Source organism: Sardina pilchardus, chromosome 3 (genome assembly GCF_963854185.1).
Source record: "Sardina pilchardus chromosome 3, fSarPil1.1, whole genome shotgun sequence".
NCBI classification, from domain to species: Eukaryota; Metazoa; Chordata; class Actinopteri; order Clupeiformes; family Clupeidae; genus Sardina; species Sardina pilchardus.
In genome coordinates, this window is record NC_084996.1 from 34,731,612 (window position 1) to 34,750,515 (window position 18,904).

The following is an 18,904-nucleotide window of genomic DNA, read 5'->3' on the forward strand; positions in this document are numbered from 1 at the left end:
GGACAACCTCAAGCATCAAACGGAAGGAAGACAGGAAATGTTTTTGGTACACTGTAGACTTTCATGCTCTCTTTCTTTCATCTAAACTCCAATTCCACATGGTCACAGCATTCAGAACCCAGATCCGACATGACACAAAGAACAACAGTCTTTAGCACCCTGTGCTATGACCTCCGCCTCAGAGGTAGGCAGAAGTTGTGAATGTGGACGTGGTGAGCCTAATCTTGTTCATGCCTGTCCCTCTTCAACAGCTCAGTACAGCCTTCCAGCTCAGAGACCCACTTTCACAAGGTACGCTAGGTACCGTATGCATGGGTCAGCTTTAAATCATCAGATCAGTGTATTTGGCCATAGACCCCACCCTGGGAAACAGCATCTCCAGCCGAGTGTTGTTTTTTCCCTTTAGCAGCGCTGGCCTCTTGGACAGCAGGGCACGGCAACATTTCCTCTGGAACCTGACCCTGCAGCGCTGCGCCCCTGATCCCTCTCCCTCACCCTCCTCTCTTACCAGCACACTCCGTCTCAGAGGCTCAGAGCACGAAATCCTGCAGATTCTGACATCACGACATCAGCAGTCGGTGGAACCGAGCCCATCTTGGCTCTGCTGCAGGCCAGGGTCAAGGGCAGCTGGGCCTCAGATCGGCTGTCTATCCGCCAGGCCTGGCTCCGGGACGGACGGCTGATCTACCGATCCTCTTGAGAGGAGCGCTGCCTGAGAGCCAGGCTAATGGGAACCCCTCCTCTTACACACAGCAGCTGGGGACTGTCCAATCTTCATATATCATAAACTATATTATGCTATAATGACATGTGCATACGCTGACATCCTACCTTCACCCACTGGCTCCATGATTGAATGCAGCTCTATACTGTATGTCAAGGTTAGGTTAACTTAAGATATACTTTATTGTCCTGGAAACTACTGTAGGACATTTTTCCTCTGCATTTTAACCATCAGGAGGTGGTACACACACACACACAAGCGCACGCACGCACGCGTGCGCATACACACACACACACGGATGGGCACACATACATCAAGATGTATTTCCAAATAAAATACCAAATACCCACCTTAAAAATGTATCAAAATAAGCTGATTGCTTACTGTAAGCATATTTTTTTAACTATTGGCTATTTTTACAAAATTCTACACACAAATAAGGAAACCTTTCACCAAATCAGCAAAACATTGTTGTTCTACTGCAAAAGCTGATAAACCTTGCTTAACTCTTCACACCTTCGTGATGGTATTTTCCTATCAAACAGATACAGTTTTTTCCAATTGCTAAAACACAATTTTGAAAACACACACAATTTTGAAAATCCACACACAATTCACAAAACCACACCCCAAATTGCAAAATAACTCAATCTACCTAGCAAAATGAAGCACTACATAGCATTATCAAAATCAAACTTTGCACCACATGGCACACACTTCATTTATTCACCAGATTTTTGTCTAACCAACTACACGCTGTTGGGCATAATGAAAAACACTCTTGTCTTTATGCTTTGCCATAATACTAAAATAGTTAAAATTGTGAAAGTTCTTTACGTGCACATAAATATTTGCAGATACAGATGCATGCTGTTTAAACTTTTGTTTTCACGTCAGTGCAACATACTGTATGCACAGCAAGTATTTACATTGGACTCTCCCATTCCCTCTCAGTCTCACTCTCCCTCTTCTCTCTCTGCAATATCTTCCATTTTTGTTGTAAAAAAGGTGCTCATTGTTCAATGGTTTTACTGTACTGTTTATACAGTTTTTTCCAATTCCTAAAACACAATTTTGAAAACTCACACACAATTCACAAACCAAAACTACATACAGCATTATCAAAATCAAACTTTTGCACCACATGGCATAGGCCTACACTTCATTCATTCACAATATTTTTGTCTAACCAATTACACACTGTTGGGCATAATGAAAAACACTCTTATCTTTAATATGGTTTGCCATAATGCTAAAATAGTTTAAATTGTACAGTTCTTTACGTGCACTTACATATTTGCAGATACAGATGCATGCAGTTTAAACTTTTTTTCACCAAACAAGTCAGTGCAACATATGCACAGCAAGTGTATTTACATTGGTCTCTCCCTTCCCCTCTCATTCCCACTCTCCCTCTTCCTCTTCTCTGACTGCAATGTCTTCCATTTTTGTTGTAAAAAAGGTGTTTGTTGTTCAGTGGTTTTACTGTATTGGTTTCATCTTTGTAAAGCACATTGGGTTGCCCTGCTGGACAAAATGTGCTCTATAAATAAAGTTGCCTTGCGCTACCTTACCTGTGGTCTTTTCATAGTGCTTACTTTCTGATTGAAGTGGCATAAATTAAGCATTGAGGTGCTTGGCTAGGTGGCACAGGTATTGGTCAATTAGCTCACGTGTGTTATCTTGGATGGCATTGTTTTGAAACTGCAAACATGTTACTTTATGTCAGATTTTTGTGTCTTACGCAGAGAACCGTGTTCAGTGCATGCAAAATGTGTGTAAAGCTGAAAATGTGTTTAGACATTTAAAGACTTGAGAGGATGTGTTGCTCTCTGTGTGTCAGTATGAATAATTGTGCTGGAATGTCATTTTAGTGTGTTAGCAATTGGAAAAAACTGTAACACAAACCATCATATTATAAAGCACACAATGCATCAACTACACACTGATGGTGTGAATAAAAAACACATCTGGCTTTCTCTGTGCACAAGGGAGGCTATGTCAGTTTGAAGTCTTTTGTCATAGTTCTATAAACATGCAGGGATCCAAACTCTTGTGTTTATATACACACATCAAAACAGACACAAGTGTTTTTTTGGGGATGACGGTCATAGACCTTCCTGCATACAGGAAGAGAAGAACTCTTCTACTGGATCCAAGAATGGAGAGTATGGGGGGAGGTTGAGTGCAGTGATTAAGAGTGGGTTGAATGTCCTGTAGTCCAAGGCAGCGGGGGAATATCTTATCCAGGCCTGACATGATGCCTGGTCAATATCCCCACATGCCTCCTCCATTGCCTGTAAATGGGCTATGTGTTGATATGGATGACGGTCATAGACCTTCAATAGAACTCTTCAATTGGATTCCAGAATGGAGAGTATGAGGGGAGGATGAGTACAGTGAAGAGTGGGTGATCTGTAAACCAGTTGTGGGCGTGGGAGTGCTGTGCAGTGGACTGTACCTACAGTTTTGCAAAGTGTGTGTTACAAAATTGCAAACTGAGTGCAAATCAGTGTTTGTGTTTTGCAAACTCAGTGAGTTTAGCTATAAGTATTAATAGTTTTAGAAATTGAGCCATAAGAATCACGGTTAGGGTTTTAAGCATTCAGAAAAAAAAATAAGTCTATCCCTTCACTTGTACACTATCTGGAAAAACATCTGAAAGCAAGAGACTCCTTCCATAATCATTAAACAGATTAGATATGCTGACTCCTCATGTTAGACATCCCAAAACCTCTGCCCTAAAAAATCAAGCTGTCACATTACAGTAATATTGTAAATGTTACAGTAATATTGTAAAACAGAAAAAAGAAAGGAAAATAGCACTCAAGTGTTGCGATCTAAGCTTGTGAACTCAAGTCTTTGTGCTGTCCTTGTGTGAGCAAAGGAGTATGAGTAATCTTAGCTAGTGGTGTCTTCTCAGTTGATGCCTTTACTGTAAGCCCAACTAACTTCTTAAACAGTGTTACATTCAGACGACCCCTATGTCCACTCAGTCCAGCATAAAAGCTCTACTGGAGCAGAAGACAGAATGATGGTATTGAATCTTACAAAAAGGTTTTTGATGAGGAGATACTGGTCCAAGGATGTCAAGTTTTGTTTTGTGAGTCTATCTATGTGTGCATGACCATTGCATGTGTGAACAGCGCCAAAATTCCCTAGTGGCCAAGAAAGTATTTTACAGTATTTTGAAAATAGAAAAATACTTCAAAACACTTAAGTATTTTGATACAAAAGTTTTGATTAAAAAAAGGCATTTTCATCATCTCAATAAAATACAAATTACAAAATAGCATTTTGCATTTGAAATATTCATTTTAAATACATGTATTAGAAATACTGCCCATCCCTGCACACGCACACGCACACGCACACGCACACGCACACGCACACGCACACGCACACGCACACGCACACACACACACACACACACACACACACACACACACACACACACACACACACACAAACACACACACACACAGAGAGACAGAGAGAGCCATGAGCTCACTAGCGCACAAATACACAACCACCAGGAGCAGACATACACACGCAGGAGGGCAGCCCTTGATCCGGCGCTCAGGGAGCAGTTGGGGGTTAGGTGCCTTACTCAAGGTTGGTTGCATCATTATGGCGCCAGCAACATCAAAGTTTCAGATCTAAAGCTCCAGGAAACATATAAGAACAATACTGTCCACTGCAGCGTATGTGGCTTTGTGTAAGAACATCTTCAAAATGGCTTTGTGTTCATGTGATCTACTAAAAGTGCATTTTTTACTGCATGGACATAACCATGAACCATGGAAGCCTGAAATATAGGTCCAGGCAGGTCTGACAGTAATGCTGTAGGGCATGAGGAAGTGGAAACCCCCAGAGAGTACTAAGGAGTGTCTCAAAGTATTTGCCCACTATGGATATTCATACGACACTAATGAACAGTAATGACTGTGTCATCTGTGCCATGGGCGCTGATATAATTGGAGTAAAAGTTTATGGGAAGACAGAAACTAAGTGTGACAAGGTGTGTTCATTGAAAGACCAGGTCAAAGAGCACTGGTTTATACTAATTAACAAACCTTCAGGAAGTAATATGATATGTAATAAGGGGTACTATTTTGATTGTGGCCAAGCATTTTCAGGTAAGCACTCAACCCATACCACAACACAAAAAAGCTGGCCTCCATTTTGATTTGACCATCTCATTAATTATACCTGTAGGAGATCTTTTCTCTTCTTCGTTTGAACATGTTTTCCCCTGCACCGGCTTCCACAGGTGACCCATGAGGGCATCTCTTCACACTTGAACAGTCTGCACTAATGGGCCTCCATTAACACTGGATGACACTCCACATCAAACTCAACAACTGCTGTGCTGGAACAAGTCCATGGGGTTGAATTACACTCCTGCAATAACTGTTATGCCAAATCACACTCCACTGCAATAAACACCACTGTTGGTGCTGCTGCTGACAAAAACAAGAAGCTGCCCCAAAAAAAGTTACTACACAAAGTTACTACACATGTTGCAAAGTCCCAATAGTAGGGAATACAATCCCAAAACAAAGGTTTTGGAACAGAAGCTAAGTCATCACCCCAAATGTACAGTCCTAATAGGGAGCAAGCAGACGGTGGTGGATGCATTGTGAGACAGCCATTACACTGTGTTTCTGAATGCTACTACTAGTGAATTAGCATGATTTCCCTGAGAGTGACACATGAAATATTTACACGGCCTCATCACACAGCAGAGCCAGTGGAGCGAGAGGATCCAGTTAGGATCACTTGTGTGCAATTACAGCAGGAGACGAGGAGACACCCAGATAGGGCAGGGTGGAACAAAGGAGGGAGAGCAGGACGGAGGGAAGGAGGGAGGGGAGGATGAAGGAGTAAAAGAGGAAGACATGACAAATGGGCAGACAGACAGACAGACAAGAGTGGTTGTCAACTAGTACATATCCAAGAGTTGAGCAAAAGTGAGTGAGTGAGTGAGAGAGAGAGAGAGAGAGAGAGAAAGAGGGAGAGTTCAGGAGCAGATTCCTGGCCAATGCAGCACTTTAACACACACTGGCCTGTTTAAATATTAAAGAGGACATACTTCAACACAGAGCTAAATAATGAAGACCGAGGGAAAGCGAGGAGCAGGGTGAAGAAAAGAAAAGCAGGGCAAAAGGGAGGAGGAGGGGAGGAGAGGAAACAGGGTGGGGTCCACTCAGGAGGCAGGATATCGGAGCAGCTCCCCGGGTTTATGCCATGAAACAGATATGATTCACACACACACACACACACACACACACACACACTTCAACACAACAGAAAGATAGAGGAGATTTCTACTGAGCATACATACCCCACTGCACAGATAGAGACACAGATGGCTGGAAGGTCCTGGACATTTACACGCGCATGCTGTACCATTATAATATGTGTGGCACGTATTGGCAGTGCTCAAAGCAGATCACTAGACCCAGCTGTACATTCAGCAGACGAAATCTGAGAGACTGAATGTCAGTGTCAAATGTGCGTTCCATAGAGACACGTCGCGAGCAGTCCCTGGGAGGAAAACTCTTCTCAACACATTTGTGGGGAGCACTGTTTCTCTCAAGCACTGACAAAACAATCAAAGCTACATGAATGCTAGCAAATACTCAGCAGTGGATGAACAGGCTGAGATCAGCAAAGGATAAAGTGTGTACCGGATGTGACTGCATAGAGCACGCTAACATCAATTAGTAGTGACCATGTCTTTGCAGCCTATATGCCTGTGGAATACAAATGAGGGCTTGTGTCTGCCACCCTGACCATGCTGCCTATAAACACAGTCTATGGCAACAATCTGGACCCAAATACCAACTCTCTAGTCACCCCATGACCAATGCAAGGAATTATACACAAGGTTTGAGAGTGACACTTGCCAAATACTTAAGCCAAGCAACATGACATATAGAAGAGTCTAGAAACCTGACAATTTGGGAAGAATGATCAATGGAGTGTGTAGTCACTGTGAGAAGATGCTGCTGTGTTGTCCTGATCAAACTAGAGACCTGGTGCACATCCCCAACCATCAGTGAGTCACTTGTGGATTACACACCCCTCAGTAGGGACCACACCTCTCTTAAAATGATTGCTTAAGAGGTAGAGGACTCGGCCATGCCAGCCATTTCTCACGGCTGAAACTGTCGAAACTCCTAACACGCCATTACATTTCTTTAATACTCTGTCATACACATACACATCATGCAATTGAATCAATTGAGCCCATTGACTTGAATGTATGCTTTTCCAGGAATGATATGCCTTACAGTCAGACCAGACAACTCAGTGCCAAATTGAAGCGTCTTGGCTGGAGGTCCTCAATGCGGACCACAGACATTACGTTAGTGCTGCTGTCACTGTGGAGGACCAGCATGGTCCCCTCACACTTGTGTCCACCAAAGACCAGACACCTCGCACTGAGTCAGTGCAGCCTGGTTCCCGTGGCAGACTGTGACTCACGTACAGCCGTTGTGGCGGCCAACACTCCATCTGCGGAGCTGCCCTCCTGGAGTTCTGTGCTCGGCTCTAAGCTGTCACACCTTTCTATAGCCCTGCCAGGTGCACCCCTGGCCCCTCAATTACATGTGTGACTAGTCATTTAGAAGACTTTCTCATAGCACAGCTCAGTGAGGCTTAGGAAATGACCAGTATGATATTGCTCCTGGGTGCTGGATTGCTGCACTATACGCATGCAAGGGTGAAATAGAGCAAATGTTTCAGTCAAGTAAACAAGATGACCACTGCTAGCTGCAGGTTGGGTCTGTGGGGTGGGGACTCATGTTTTACTGCTTGTGAGGTAAGGTGGAGTGATAGGATGAAATGACAGCGCTTCAACGCCAGAAAGAGCACCTCAAGCATCTACAGCACACTGCATCAGATCTGTTTAGATTCTAAAGTTTAGATTCTAAACAGTCCTGATGCAGTGTGTTGTATGTATGCATCTTCCTACAGTCTGAATTGCTGCTCATATTCCTATGTGAGTGAAATGTCTGAGCTTCACTGGTCTGGAGCTACACCAGTAGTCTTTGATACAAACACTGAAAAACAAAGCAGCAGGTTGATATACACAACCAGTTGCGTTATCTTATTTTACCATAAGAATATCCAAACACGCATTGCTAACTTTAAATGCAGTCTAGATGCAGATAATGGATCATTCAATGAATCTCCATAAGGCGTTTTCATTCATCGGGTTTGGTGTGAGTATGGGTATTTGACTTCAGCAGCAGACAAATCAACAACTACCTGGGGGAATTTGCTTACCGTTGCGCTGTCTGGGGTGTCCCTCAGACGGGTATCGAGGCGGGGGTGGGCTGTTTCCCCCTCTGAGTCGCGCTGCAGCAAGAGCCGGTGAGGGTGGACGAATTCCTCAGCCACCGAGTTACTCTCCCCCCGCTCTTTCTCCGGGAAAACCCAGTCCCATACATTTGCATCCCGCGCCAGAGACTGGCCACTACCGCCTGTAAGACAACAAGGAATAGCTATTTTATTGCATGTTGACTGATTGTCGGTCCATGTACAAGCTAATCGGGTTTGTACAGCCTTGGGGATGGCGATGGGCTTCGCTTTTCATGAACGAAAAGAACAATAATATGTATGCATTATTTAAAATAATTCATCAAATAAGTCTTTTCGTAAGGTCTATTTACACTGTGAGCTTGGGAGCGAGTATTCTGCGGCTAAAATGTGTTGATGCAGCAAATCTAGCGCAGCGACTGGGTCGTGCTGGCTCGCGAACGGCGGCGGAGGTTTGAGCGCTGGGGTTTGGCACCGAGGCAAGAACCCCCAGCTGTGAATCTTTGTGCAAGAAAAAAACGATTACTGGGGCAAAAAATAAACTGTGTGAGGGGGAAAAGTGAAGGCGCAATAAGATTGTTTAACTACGTCACCCTCCCTTTCTCCTCTCTATTTGGCTCAACCTTTCCAGCCTTCTCCCGGCTCCCCCGATCGCTTACCTGTCACGGAAAACCTCGCGCTCACTGCAGCAAACACAAGGCACCGCACTGCGAGCATCCTGTTCACATAGTCCCGTGCTCCCACATTGAGCAATAGCGCTGTGAAGAGGCGAATTCACGATGAAAAACGACACGACCGCTGCACACGGAAAGGCGGAAAAATAGTATCAAAATGCTGGTGAGGAATAGCTCTGTTTTGCCGCTTAAAACCTAAGCAGACAGGCGCATTACGGTTAAATCTAAGACGGGGTGGCGCTGCAGTTAAAAGAAAAATACATGATGGTGATGAATCGATCAATAAAACATTTGTTGGTTAAACAAATGTGAAAATCAGTTAGTTGGCAGGCGACATGCACGTATGATGGACATGGTGTTTGTAGGGTGTGTGTAGCCTATATATGAGTATGCGGTATGCGGAAACGCGGGTCAGTGGGAAAAATGAACGGCTCTGCGGTGGAGAGGGCACGTGGGACCTGGAGTACCCTCCCTCATCTCGCATCTTCCTCTATCTCCAAGCATCCCTTCTCCGTTGCCATGCAGCTCTCTGCCTTGACTTCAATGCGACAACCTGACACAGGCCCCTCTAGAGAAGGTAAAGGAAATAAGTTGTTGACAGTAACAAGAAGATTGAGTGTAGCTGACAATTGGGTTTATACTTCACACCAGAAACACAGTCGAGAATCACGGTGTTGTGGAAGCACAGTAATCAGGTCAGAGGAGTATCTCACCGAGTATGGGTGGAAGAGATGGGTTGATATTAAGCCTTATTTTAATCCTATACAAGAGAACCATGTGATACACACACATAATGGTTCATCCAACAACAAAATCAGTCTAATTTGGATAATGTTTAACTATAATATGAAACAAATAAGTGTCATGAAAGTGAAAGTTTTGAATGAAAGCGTTGCTGGATGGAGGTATCAACAGTAGCTGGAGTAACACTGAACTCAAAACCCAATTCTTTTTTCCCCTCTTTTGGAATGAAAGAGGGAGCACTGATTTTGAGTGTCTCTCTCTCTCTCTCTTTCTTATTTCATTCAGTCTGCTCTCAGATGACACACAGCAAAAAGGTATAAAATATTCAGCGAGCTTCTGCTGAAACACTCAGACAAGCCCCATTAGTGTGGCAAAAGGCAGTTTGACAGCCGCACTAGTGCGCATGCACACACACACACACACATACACACACACACAGACAGATAGTAGAGATGTATAATATAGGCACTCATTGATCTCATTGTTACATCCTTGCCAAAAATGTTGAGGCAGTGAAAATGCTGAAAAGATGAAGGAGTTTCCTCTTTGTCCCGTCTCCCTGCTCTGGGAGAAAGAGCCCACATTACTCTGAAGGGAAGAGCACTTCCTTGGCTTTAGTCCCCTGATGGATGTGGCAGTCGGGCAGCGTTGCCAGATCGCTTTATCAGATGCATACTATCAGTACAGTCACTGGGCCACTGGCACAAGGCAGCTACCAGGCAGTCCTTTGCACTCAGCAGCCCACCAGGAGGGTGAGATGATAGACTGCTCTTACAGGGTTCAATTTGTCATGTCTTTTTTTTACTAAAGATCTAGCGGCCATGTCATGTCATTAACAATTTATCAGGTGGTCACTGAGAATGAGGTCAGTTTCAGGCGTCTTGTCCTTCCATGAGAATGTGATGGTCTGCATTTTGTCAACACACAGGTTGCACAGGCACACCAGATTGAGCTGCTCATGTCCATCATCCTTTGTGTTTCACCTTGCAACCTTGATGGAAGTCCATCATTTTCTCAGTCCAATTCTGGAAGATCACATTTCTAATCAAGCAGATGGTTATTTGGTGGCTTAATACAGCAACAGTCTTTGCAGAGAGAAATCATGTTCTTTTTAGAAAGGCATGTGATGATCAGATGCTTCATTCATCAGTAAAATAATAATATTTACAAACTTTTCTCTGTGTAGTTGGTGTAGGCAGTGGCTGTAAGTACTGCACTGTGCACTGTGAGCCTTATCATATTAGGATCCATTAGGCTGACGCCAGATCAATAATAACGATGTTATAAAGTTATATATCGATGGTTGCTCAGTCATTTCTCCTCTGAGCCAAAGTCTAAGAGCATACCGGGAAAGTGTTCTCTGGTAGTCCAGACTGGACTGTATTGGACTGGTCAGCATTGAGTCTTGTCAGTTTAAAAGTGCAGGCTGCAGAGAAGCGGGGATCCAAATGTTTGTAAACAACATACTGTTGTTTACGAACATTTTGGATCCCTGCTCCTCTGATATGGGAACGCATGAAGAAATTAATACTGGAGGTCTGGGACAATAATGTATTGTTCCATATGTACCCAAGATTTGTACAGTACTTGTACATAGCCATAATAATCATAATAATCAAACTTATGAAGTTGCTGCAGCAGTTGATAAACTCGAAAGTCTTGAGATGCCTCTCTGCATGTTTCTCCACATATAAAAACACTCTATTGCCTGACATCTCTCATCCCCACTCATCCCCAACATGTCCAACAGAGTCCTGGCTCTCTCTGCAGCCAAAAGATTACCCCAGAGCTGTGGCGTCTGAACAGGCCTGTACCTCAATGCATTGGCCTCAGCAACGGCTGCTTGTCAGGGAATGTGTCAGTTCTATGCTGCCCTCTGCAGCACAACCAGATGTACAACATGCACTACCTGCTGCAGGGACAATCAAGCTGTCAGAATAAAACTGTTCTCAAACAATTGATACAAATGCAACAAAATAATATGAATTATATTATAGTAAGTATTGTGAATATAAATTGCCTACATACAAATGTAGGCTACACTCTTTCTTTTAAATGAAAACCTGTGGCGTCACCTACGTATATTTACACCATTGGTTCGCACATGTCACACTATAGCCTATACTGTACGTTCGCGTTGTTTAATTCACTGTCATTGGTTTGCGCTTGTCTGTAAAGATTGCTGCGGCTGCAGTACAGAAAATATTTCCGGCACCATAGTAATACATCTATACATCTAAAATGTTTTTGGACTAATGTAGTGGCCGTTTGTGAGATTGTGACCAAACTTAACAAAACTAAACTTAGGAAATTAAACTTAAAAAGCGTCAGATGTAATGTTCTTTGATGTCAAAGTGACGGCGAAATGAATGGGGGTCAATGGACTGCTAGCTCCAAGAGGTCGACTTCTAGCCTCAAAGCTTTCCGAACATTCGCCTACCCCCTTGGGCCTAGATATTTGAAAGTGTTACACCCCTCTGTATCCCCACTGGCCCTGCAGTGACAGTGCAGTAGCATTTGGGTGGCGCAAGGGCAAAATCAGCCTAATTGTGTCCACTTGAAGGTGTGGATAAGAAGCCCCTGAGTTGGCCTTCAGGGTCTGGCATTTTTCACCACACCAGATGAAGCCATGCTCTTGGGTGTGTTTTGTCTTTTATACAGAACCCCTAGATTTTAGAATGTATATGTATTGCAATAAAATAATATTTTTGATAAACTCTGATGTCCGTCTCCATTTTATGTTGTGGCTTCTGAGCCAACCGTAACAAAAACTAGATACCACATTGTCCATCGAGTTCCATTAGGTGGCACATGTAAAACGCTGCCTCCTTATTGCTGGGGGCAACACCTTTACTGTCTATGGACAGCACTTGATGGCAATCAGAGACAGTCCTGTCTGATTTCCACTCAGTCACATGCTTCTCCATTGGCATCGTTATTTTCATTTGTTCTAGAGCCCAATGCATTATAGCGTTCTAATATCTATGCTTGGGCCTGCAAAACCTTCTTTTTCAACCTTCTTCTGCCATCTGCTGGACTGAGGTGTGATGGCAGGTGTACCCAGTTGATAGATAATTTTGCTATGTCTGTGCGCAAATAAAGACAAGGACCAGTGAATTCCAAGGACAACACAATTGTATTATCTTTGCAAAGAGAGAGAATGATACAACACAAAATGGTTCATACCAGACTCTGATCATTTTAGTCTGGGGCCTCCTTTTATACCAGGGTTGACGTATCTATACAAGAGTTTACGTATCTAGGGTCTCTAGTTTGCCCTTTGACATGATCACATGGCTAAAACTTGGACAATAAGCCCTGGCCTTTGTCCCACCAAACATGTGTCTGAGAGAACCTTTCAAACAGAACATTACTTCTGAATCAACAACAAATACAGAACTTGTGGTCAAGAACTTGGGCCTAGGGAAACTTTCGGTTCCCTTAGATAAATCAGGTAAAAGGGACTACACAACAGTGTTGAAACCTTATCTTGTGCACAAAAGTACAAAGAGTACAAAAACATCTGATTGGCACATTAAGATACAAATGAACAGACCTCTCCATGAAAAAGGTGAACCCTCGGCCACAAAGCACGACCACACAGAACACAGTCTACATATGCAACTACACTCTTCCCCACTCACGATGGCCAACAATTCCCCCATCCAATGGAAAGGAACACACATACCATCAATCACTGTAGAGGAACATAAATACCCGATCAACAATTGTACCCAATCACACTTGTAATATGCTTTTTCAGATTATCAATATAAATGAGAATACAATGTTTCAATATTTTCTCCAACAATCCACCCTTTTGATAATTATGAAAAACATCGATCTTTTAAGCATTTCTGTTCCCTAAAAGTCATACATCATAAGTGATTTACTCAGGGAAAGTTGAGAGACACAACACATCAAAATCGGGGGGGAAATCTGGATGAATGCCTCCATCATAGTCATCATCAGGGTCGTTGAAAGGATTCTCGAAGTCACCACCATAGCCATCTCCGTAGTCCGTGTCCCCTTCCTCCTCAGCGGCTGAGCTAACGGCCACCCCTCCCCCACTTTCAATATCAAGTTGGTCATAGGAAGGGGGATCGTCAGCCAGCAGCATCTGAGTCTCAGGATACACAGCAGTTCCAATGGCTCTCTGCAACAGACCTCGCACACAAGGAATAATACAACAGCCCAACATAGACATTAAACTCTAAACAACCAACACAGAGGTTATTACATTTTGTACCGCCCCTTTCCAGCTACCAAACCATTTTTGAGTCATTAAACTCTCGAAGAAATTTGGTTCCAGTCAATTTTCAGTCAATTCGTTAGACAAAGCGGTTAGGCCATTAAGTGCCCTAATGATCCGTCAGGAAAAGTGTTGTTGGGAATAAACATACAACAAGTAGAACCAAATATAGCACAGACTCCCCCACGGTCCACAGGCAGCAAATCTAACGCCACACAATTTTGCCATGTTGTCAAGGTTGTTTTGTTGAGTTATATGTAAACTATCCATGTAAGCACCAGGGTAAGCAGGCAAATCATCATCTTGCAGTGCTCTTTTAACTTTGGGTCTCAAGGCGGTTGGATGATCATGTGGTGAATTGACTTCCTCTATCAGTAGTAGTCAGAGGGGACCAACAGTTACAGTAGCACACGACTTCCAAAATATAGACAGCCGGTCAGAGTTTGTTACCATGTGTAGTTACTGTCAGATCTGTCAAGCCATGGTGAAAGAGCTGTAGGTGAGAGGTGTCACCTCGGTGGGCTGTATTACCACTACCACCACCACAACCTGACATTGTAAATCACACCCGTAGTCATCACTCCCTTGACGTGGCCTGCATCTCCGGCAGTTGGGACTTGTATGGTTATCAGAACATTTGTGATCCCGTGTTTTACTACTATTGACCATCTATCCAGCCTCACACTAGCTGTAATTCAAAACATTTTGTCAGTAACAATAAACACAATAACAATCTGAACATGGATAATCCATATACAAATACAGTATTTCATTGACGTCACATACACTGCAGGCGGACCAGTCGCAGAGCATACTAAATTAATATCAAATGTCTCAGTTCATCCCAACATCACTTTTATCAGGACCAGTTTCTTAAATTGAGGAGTGACTTTCCACGGGGGTTGGTGAAATCCACTTATACATAGAAATTAATCGAGATGAAAAGAGTCAACCTCTTACCCATGAATAGGGCCGCCACTGGAGCTTCCCTAATTGAGTCCTGACGAGTGTTACCTTTTTCACCAGGTTTGAGACGAAGACTCCCCTAGTGAGGTCTACCCCTTTGTAGCTGGACTTGGCCCGTCATCCTCTGTTGTAGCTCCAGCGACCACCCTAGTCATTAGGCTGCAGTGACTCTGGTGGATCCATGTTGCTCATTCTGCAATTGTTTGAGCTGGGGGAGTGGTAACACTTGATTAGGACCCTCACCTCTCTTGATGCCAATGTATTCTCTTCAATTTTTTTTTTTTTATAAGAACCCAATCCATTTGTACTAGGTTTGGCCTATTATCAGGGGAGGACAACACAACTCCTTAACTTTTCTGCCACTTTTGCACTTGTGCAGCCATTAAACCTTCTTCCCCATCCAGTCCAATCTCTGGCTGTAATTCAAACAATGGTTCAACACATATGGCCTTCCATGCATTATTTCAAAAGGAATTAGCTCACCACTTCCTCCAATAATGCATTGACAACTTAACTGCTGGTAAACATTTTATCCAAGTAAGACCTGTGTCTGCCATGGCTTTCTGTAATTTACTCTTTACAGTTGCATTTTTCTGCTCTACTTATCAAGCAGACTGGGGGTGATAACAATGTAATTTATGTGCTATTCCAAAAACCTTAGACATATCTTTCACAATTTGGTTAACAAAATGTGTACCATTACTGTACATTTGTTCAGGAAAAAAACCCATGTGGGAATTATCCACTGAGATAAGCTTTTTATCACAGTTACATCATCTGCTTTAGTTGTTGGAAAGATGTCCACCCATTTAGAAAAATGATCAATGTTAAACAAACAATACTTTTTCCTTTTCACATATAAACAACCAAACCTTACTTTATGAGAGCTACTTAACATCACAACCTTAAAACCTTCAGGTAACTTTTTTTATATCATTCTAAGATATCCTCATTGCGTTCTTCATGAAACATGAAACATCTACATCTATCACAATTTTTTCATTATTAATTTATTTTTCTATAAAAGTTGTTAATCCAAATATCATGAATGATTTCTCTATCAACTCTACCATTCCCCGCTTTGAGACATGAGTTACTCCATGGCTCATTTTTGCAATCCTGTGAAACCACCAGGAAGCTGGGTGTCCTCATGAACCCACAGACAGTTCTCTTATTTTCTTTTTTATTATTTATGTCAGATATCCAGTATAAAATATATTGTTATTATTTTATTTTAAGTAGCACAATAACTATATAATTAGATTAGACCATGAAAATGTGAAGGAGTCAGTACAAACATAGGTCTGTGCCACCATTTGATCAACACTCAGCAATATTTCAAAGACCAGCATTAAATAAATTTTAACTTTATACACAAGGCTGTGATTGGTCGACTCACCCTGTGTTGAGCCGGCTGCTTCAAGCAGTCTGTGGTAACAGCATACTAGTTTGCTGACATAAGCATTGCAAATAAACTCGAACATATTTTAGTTACAGTGACAGGGTTATCCAATTATAAGCTCTTTCTGTCAGTATTTTGAAATCAGCATTTCGTATCGCCACCAAGCAGCAGTAGTAGTTCAGCATTCTGACTACCGTTGCAGAGGTGAGCAAGGCGGACAGGAGAATACAACTTCAAGGTTCACGTGACGTACAGTCAACTACATTGTCTCGATGCAAAAGTATAAACTCTGTTCACCAGCACATCAGTGAGGGTTTTTACGTTGTATGCATCCATGCACAAACCAAAAAATAGCTGTCATTTTTAAAATAAAAGCAACAATGTTGATTTGCATGCATCAATAGGCTCGTGACTACTTTTTTGCACTTATTAGTTTGTTTGTTTTTGTACGGACCTTACACGGGCAGGGCAGGGATAGCCCCATAATTCAAATCTGTATAGATATTCGCTATTTTGTCTGTAGTCACTTTCACCTCACAGGCTTTAGTAGGAGACAGCGACTGAGGTTGGCCACCCCCAATCCCTGTCCCCCCAAAAACCTGAGCCGCATGTTCTTATTCACATTCATCCCACGAACCCCTTAACTGTATTTATCAGGCTTTTTCATTTTTCATTTTTTTTTTTTTTTACTTTTTGCTTCAACGTTTCCAACTTTCCACAATTCAAAGTTCCATCAAAACCATGTTTATTTCCCCACCGTTCTTGTTGATTGACACTAGATGGATGAACCATTTACATAGGCTATAGCCTACTTTGCATCCCCTTCTAGTGGGGAGACACTCCAGTAGTTTTTATTATTTACGACTATTTGCGAAACCTACCATAAACAGTCACCTCTAATCGCCTACACCCTTAGGAGATGTATTGATTGTTTATATTTCACAAGCCGATGGGCTACTGCTACCAAAATAGCCCCAAAACTGCACCCAGTACAGACTCTCTTCCAAAGAGAGATTTTTTTTATTTACGACTATTTGCGAAACCTACCATAAACAGTCACCTCTAATCGCCTACACCCTTAGGAGATTTATTGATTGTTTATATTTCACAAGCCGATGGGCTACTGCTACCAAAATAGCCCCAAAACTGTACCCGGTACAGACTCTATTCCGGAAAGAGATTTTACTCACCGCGGGTTTCCTTGTCCTTGGATTCACTGGTCCTGACTTCGTTGTTTACAGGTCCAGTATCCCGTCACCGGGGGCCAGAGTAGAAATCCTCGCCTCAGAGTTCAAAACAAACAGAGGACTTTAGCCAAATGCCCAGGTCCTAGACCTGACTGTGCACGGATTTTCTGGAATGTCCACCTGACCCCCAGATATTGGAATCCCGGATATCGAGCCCCCAATCTGATAGATAATTTTGCTATGTCTGTGCGCAAATAAAGACAAGGACCAGTGAATTCCAAGGACAACACAATTGTATTATCTTTGCAAAGAGAGAGAATGATACAACACAAAATGGTTCATACCAGACTCTGATCATTTTAGTCTGGGGCCTCCTTTTATACCAGGGTTGACGTATCTATACAAGAGTTTACGTATCTAGGGTCTCTAGTTTGCCCTTTGACATGATCACATGGCTAAAACTTGGACAATAAGCCCTGGCCTTTGTCCCACCAAACATGTGTCTGAGAGAACCTTTCAAACAGAACATTACTTCTGAATCAACAACAAATACAGAACTTGTGGTCAAGAACTTGGGCCTAGGGAAACTTTCGGTTCCCTTAGATAAATCAGGTAAAAGGGACTACACAACAGTGTTGAAACCTTATCTTGTGCACAAAAGTACAAAGAGTACAAAAACATCTGATTGGCACATTAAGATACAAATGAACAGACCTCTCCATGAAAAAGGTGAACCCTCGGCCACAAAGCACGACCACACAGAACACAGTCTACATATGCAACTACACTCTTCCCCACTCACGATGGCCAACAATTCCCCCATCCAATGGAAAGGAACACACATACCATCAATCACTGTAGAGGAACATAAATACCCGATCAACAATTGTACCCAATCACACTTGTAATATGCTTTTTCAGATTATCAATATAAATGAGAATACAATGTTTCAATATTTTCTCCAACACCAGTGTACCCTTACAATGGCCACCAGATGAATAAGATGAGTTAGCTTACAACTACCCAGCAACTGGTTAAAATAGCAATACCAACCCATTTAATGGGTCAGGTTGACTCATCATAAGGTTATTCAGAATAACCCAGTTTACAGGTTGACTCATTCGCTGCCAGCCATTTTCAGTGTAGAGCAATCCATACTGTCAAACGTCTTGCAGCACTTTGACTGGTTTTCCCAGATCCACCGAACAGTAAGCTTTATGATTATGTAAAAAACGAAACTACCAAAAGAAATAGTAGACAGTAGCAGTTTTAAGACAGTCGGAGTCAGTCTTCCTCTAGTTTTGCCATTATCGTAAGTCTTTGCAAAATCATAGTGTGGGACTAGTTTGTGACTTAAAACTCTATGACTTGGCTTTAGATGTGAGAGGTTCACTAGATCTAAATAAGTTCACCCCACTCAGTAACACATTTTTGACATTCTATATTCCACAAAAACATAACTACAAGCCATGTACATTACCAAATACTGTACATACCTCCCTCTTCCGTTAGGTAATTTTTTTCTAACCTTTTACTTTTGCCCATGCAGATAATCACTTTACACATACAAATAGACACATACTATCCACACTCTTGCATAACATGTAAGAACACATTTCTCATGA

At 42.5% G+C, this 18,904-nt stretch overlaps 1 protein-coding gene and 1 long non-coding RNA gene across 3 annotated transcripts in view; both read right to left on the reverse strand.

The window, feature by feature from the left end:
- LOC134077425 (disintegrin and metalloproteinase domain-containing protein 11-like) overlaps positions 1-9,085 on the reverse strand; it is a 30,412-nt gene extending 21,327 nt beyond the window's left edge. For both annotated transcript variants that reach the window (XM_062533020.1, XM_062533019.1), the window contains exons 1-2: positions 8,713-9,085; positions 8,021-8,217 (exon numbers count right to left, since the gene is read on the reverse strand). In XM_062533020.1, coding sequence (XP_062389004.1) covers positions 8,021-8,217; positions 8,713-8,770 — 255 coding nt within the window. In that variant the 5' untranslated portion in view covers positions 8,771-9,085. The remainder of the gene's footprint in view (positions 1-8,020; positions 8,218-8,712) is intronic.
- Positions 9,086-12,584: 3,499 nt separating this feature from the next.
- LOC134077426 (uncharacterized) lies at positions 12,585-18,239 on the reverse strand. Its single transcript, XR_009938692.1, has 2 exons — positions 17,282-18,239; positions 12,585-14,897 (listed from the first exon to the last, which is right to left on the reverse strand). It is a non-coding gene; the product is annotated as an uncharacterized LOC134077426 (long non-coding RNA).
- Positions 18,240-18,904: the final 665 nt, after the last annotated feature.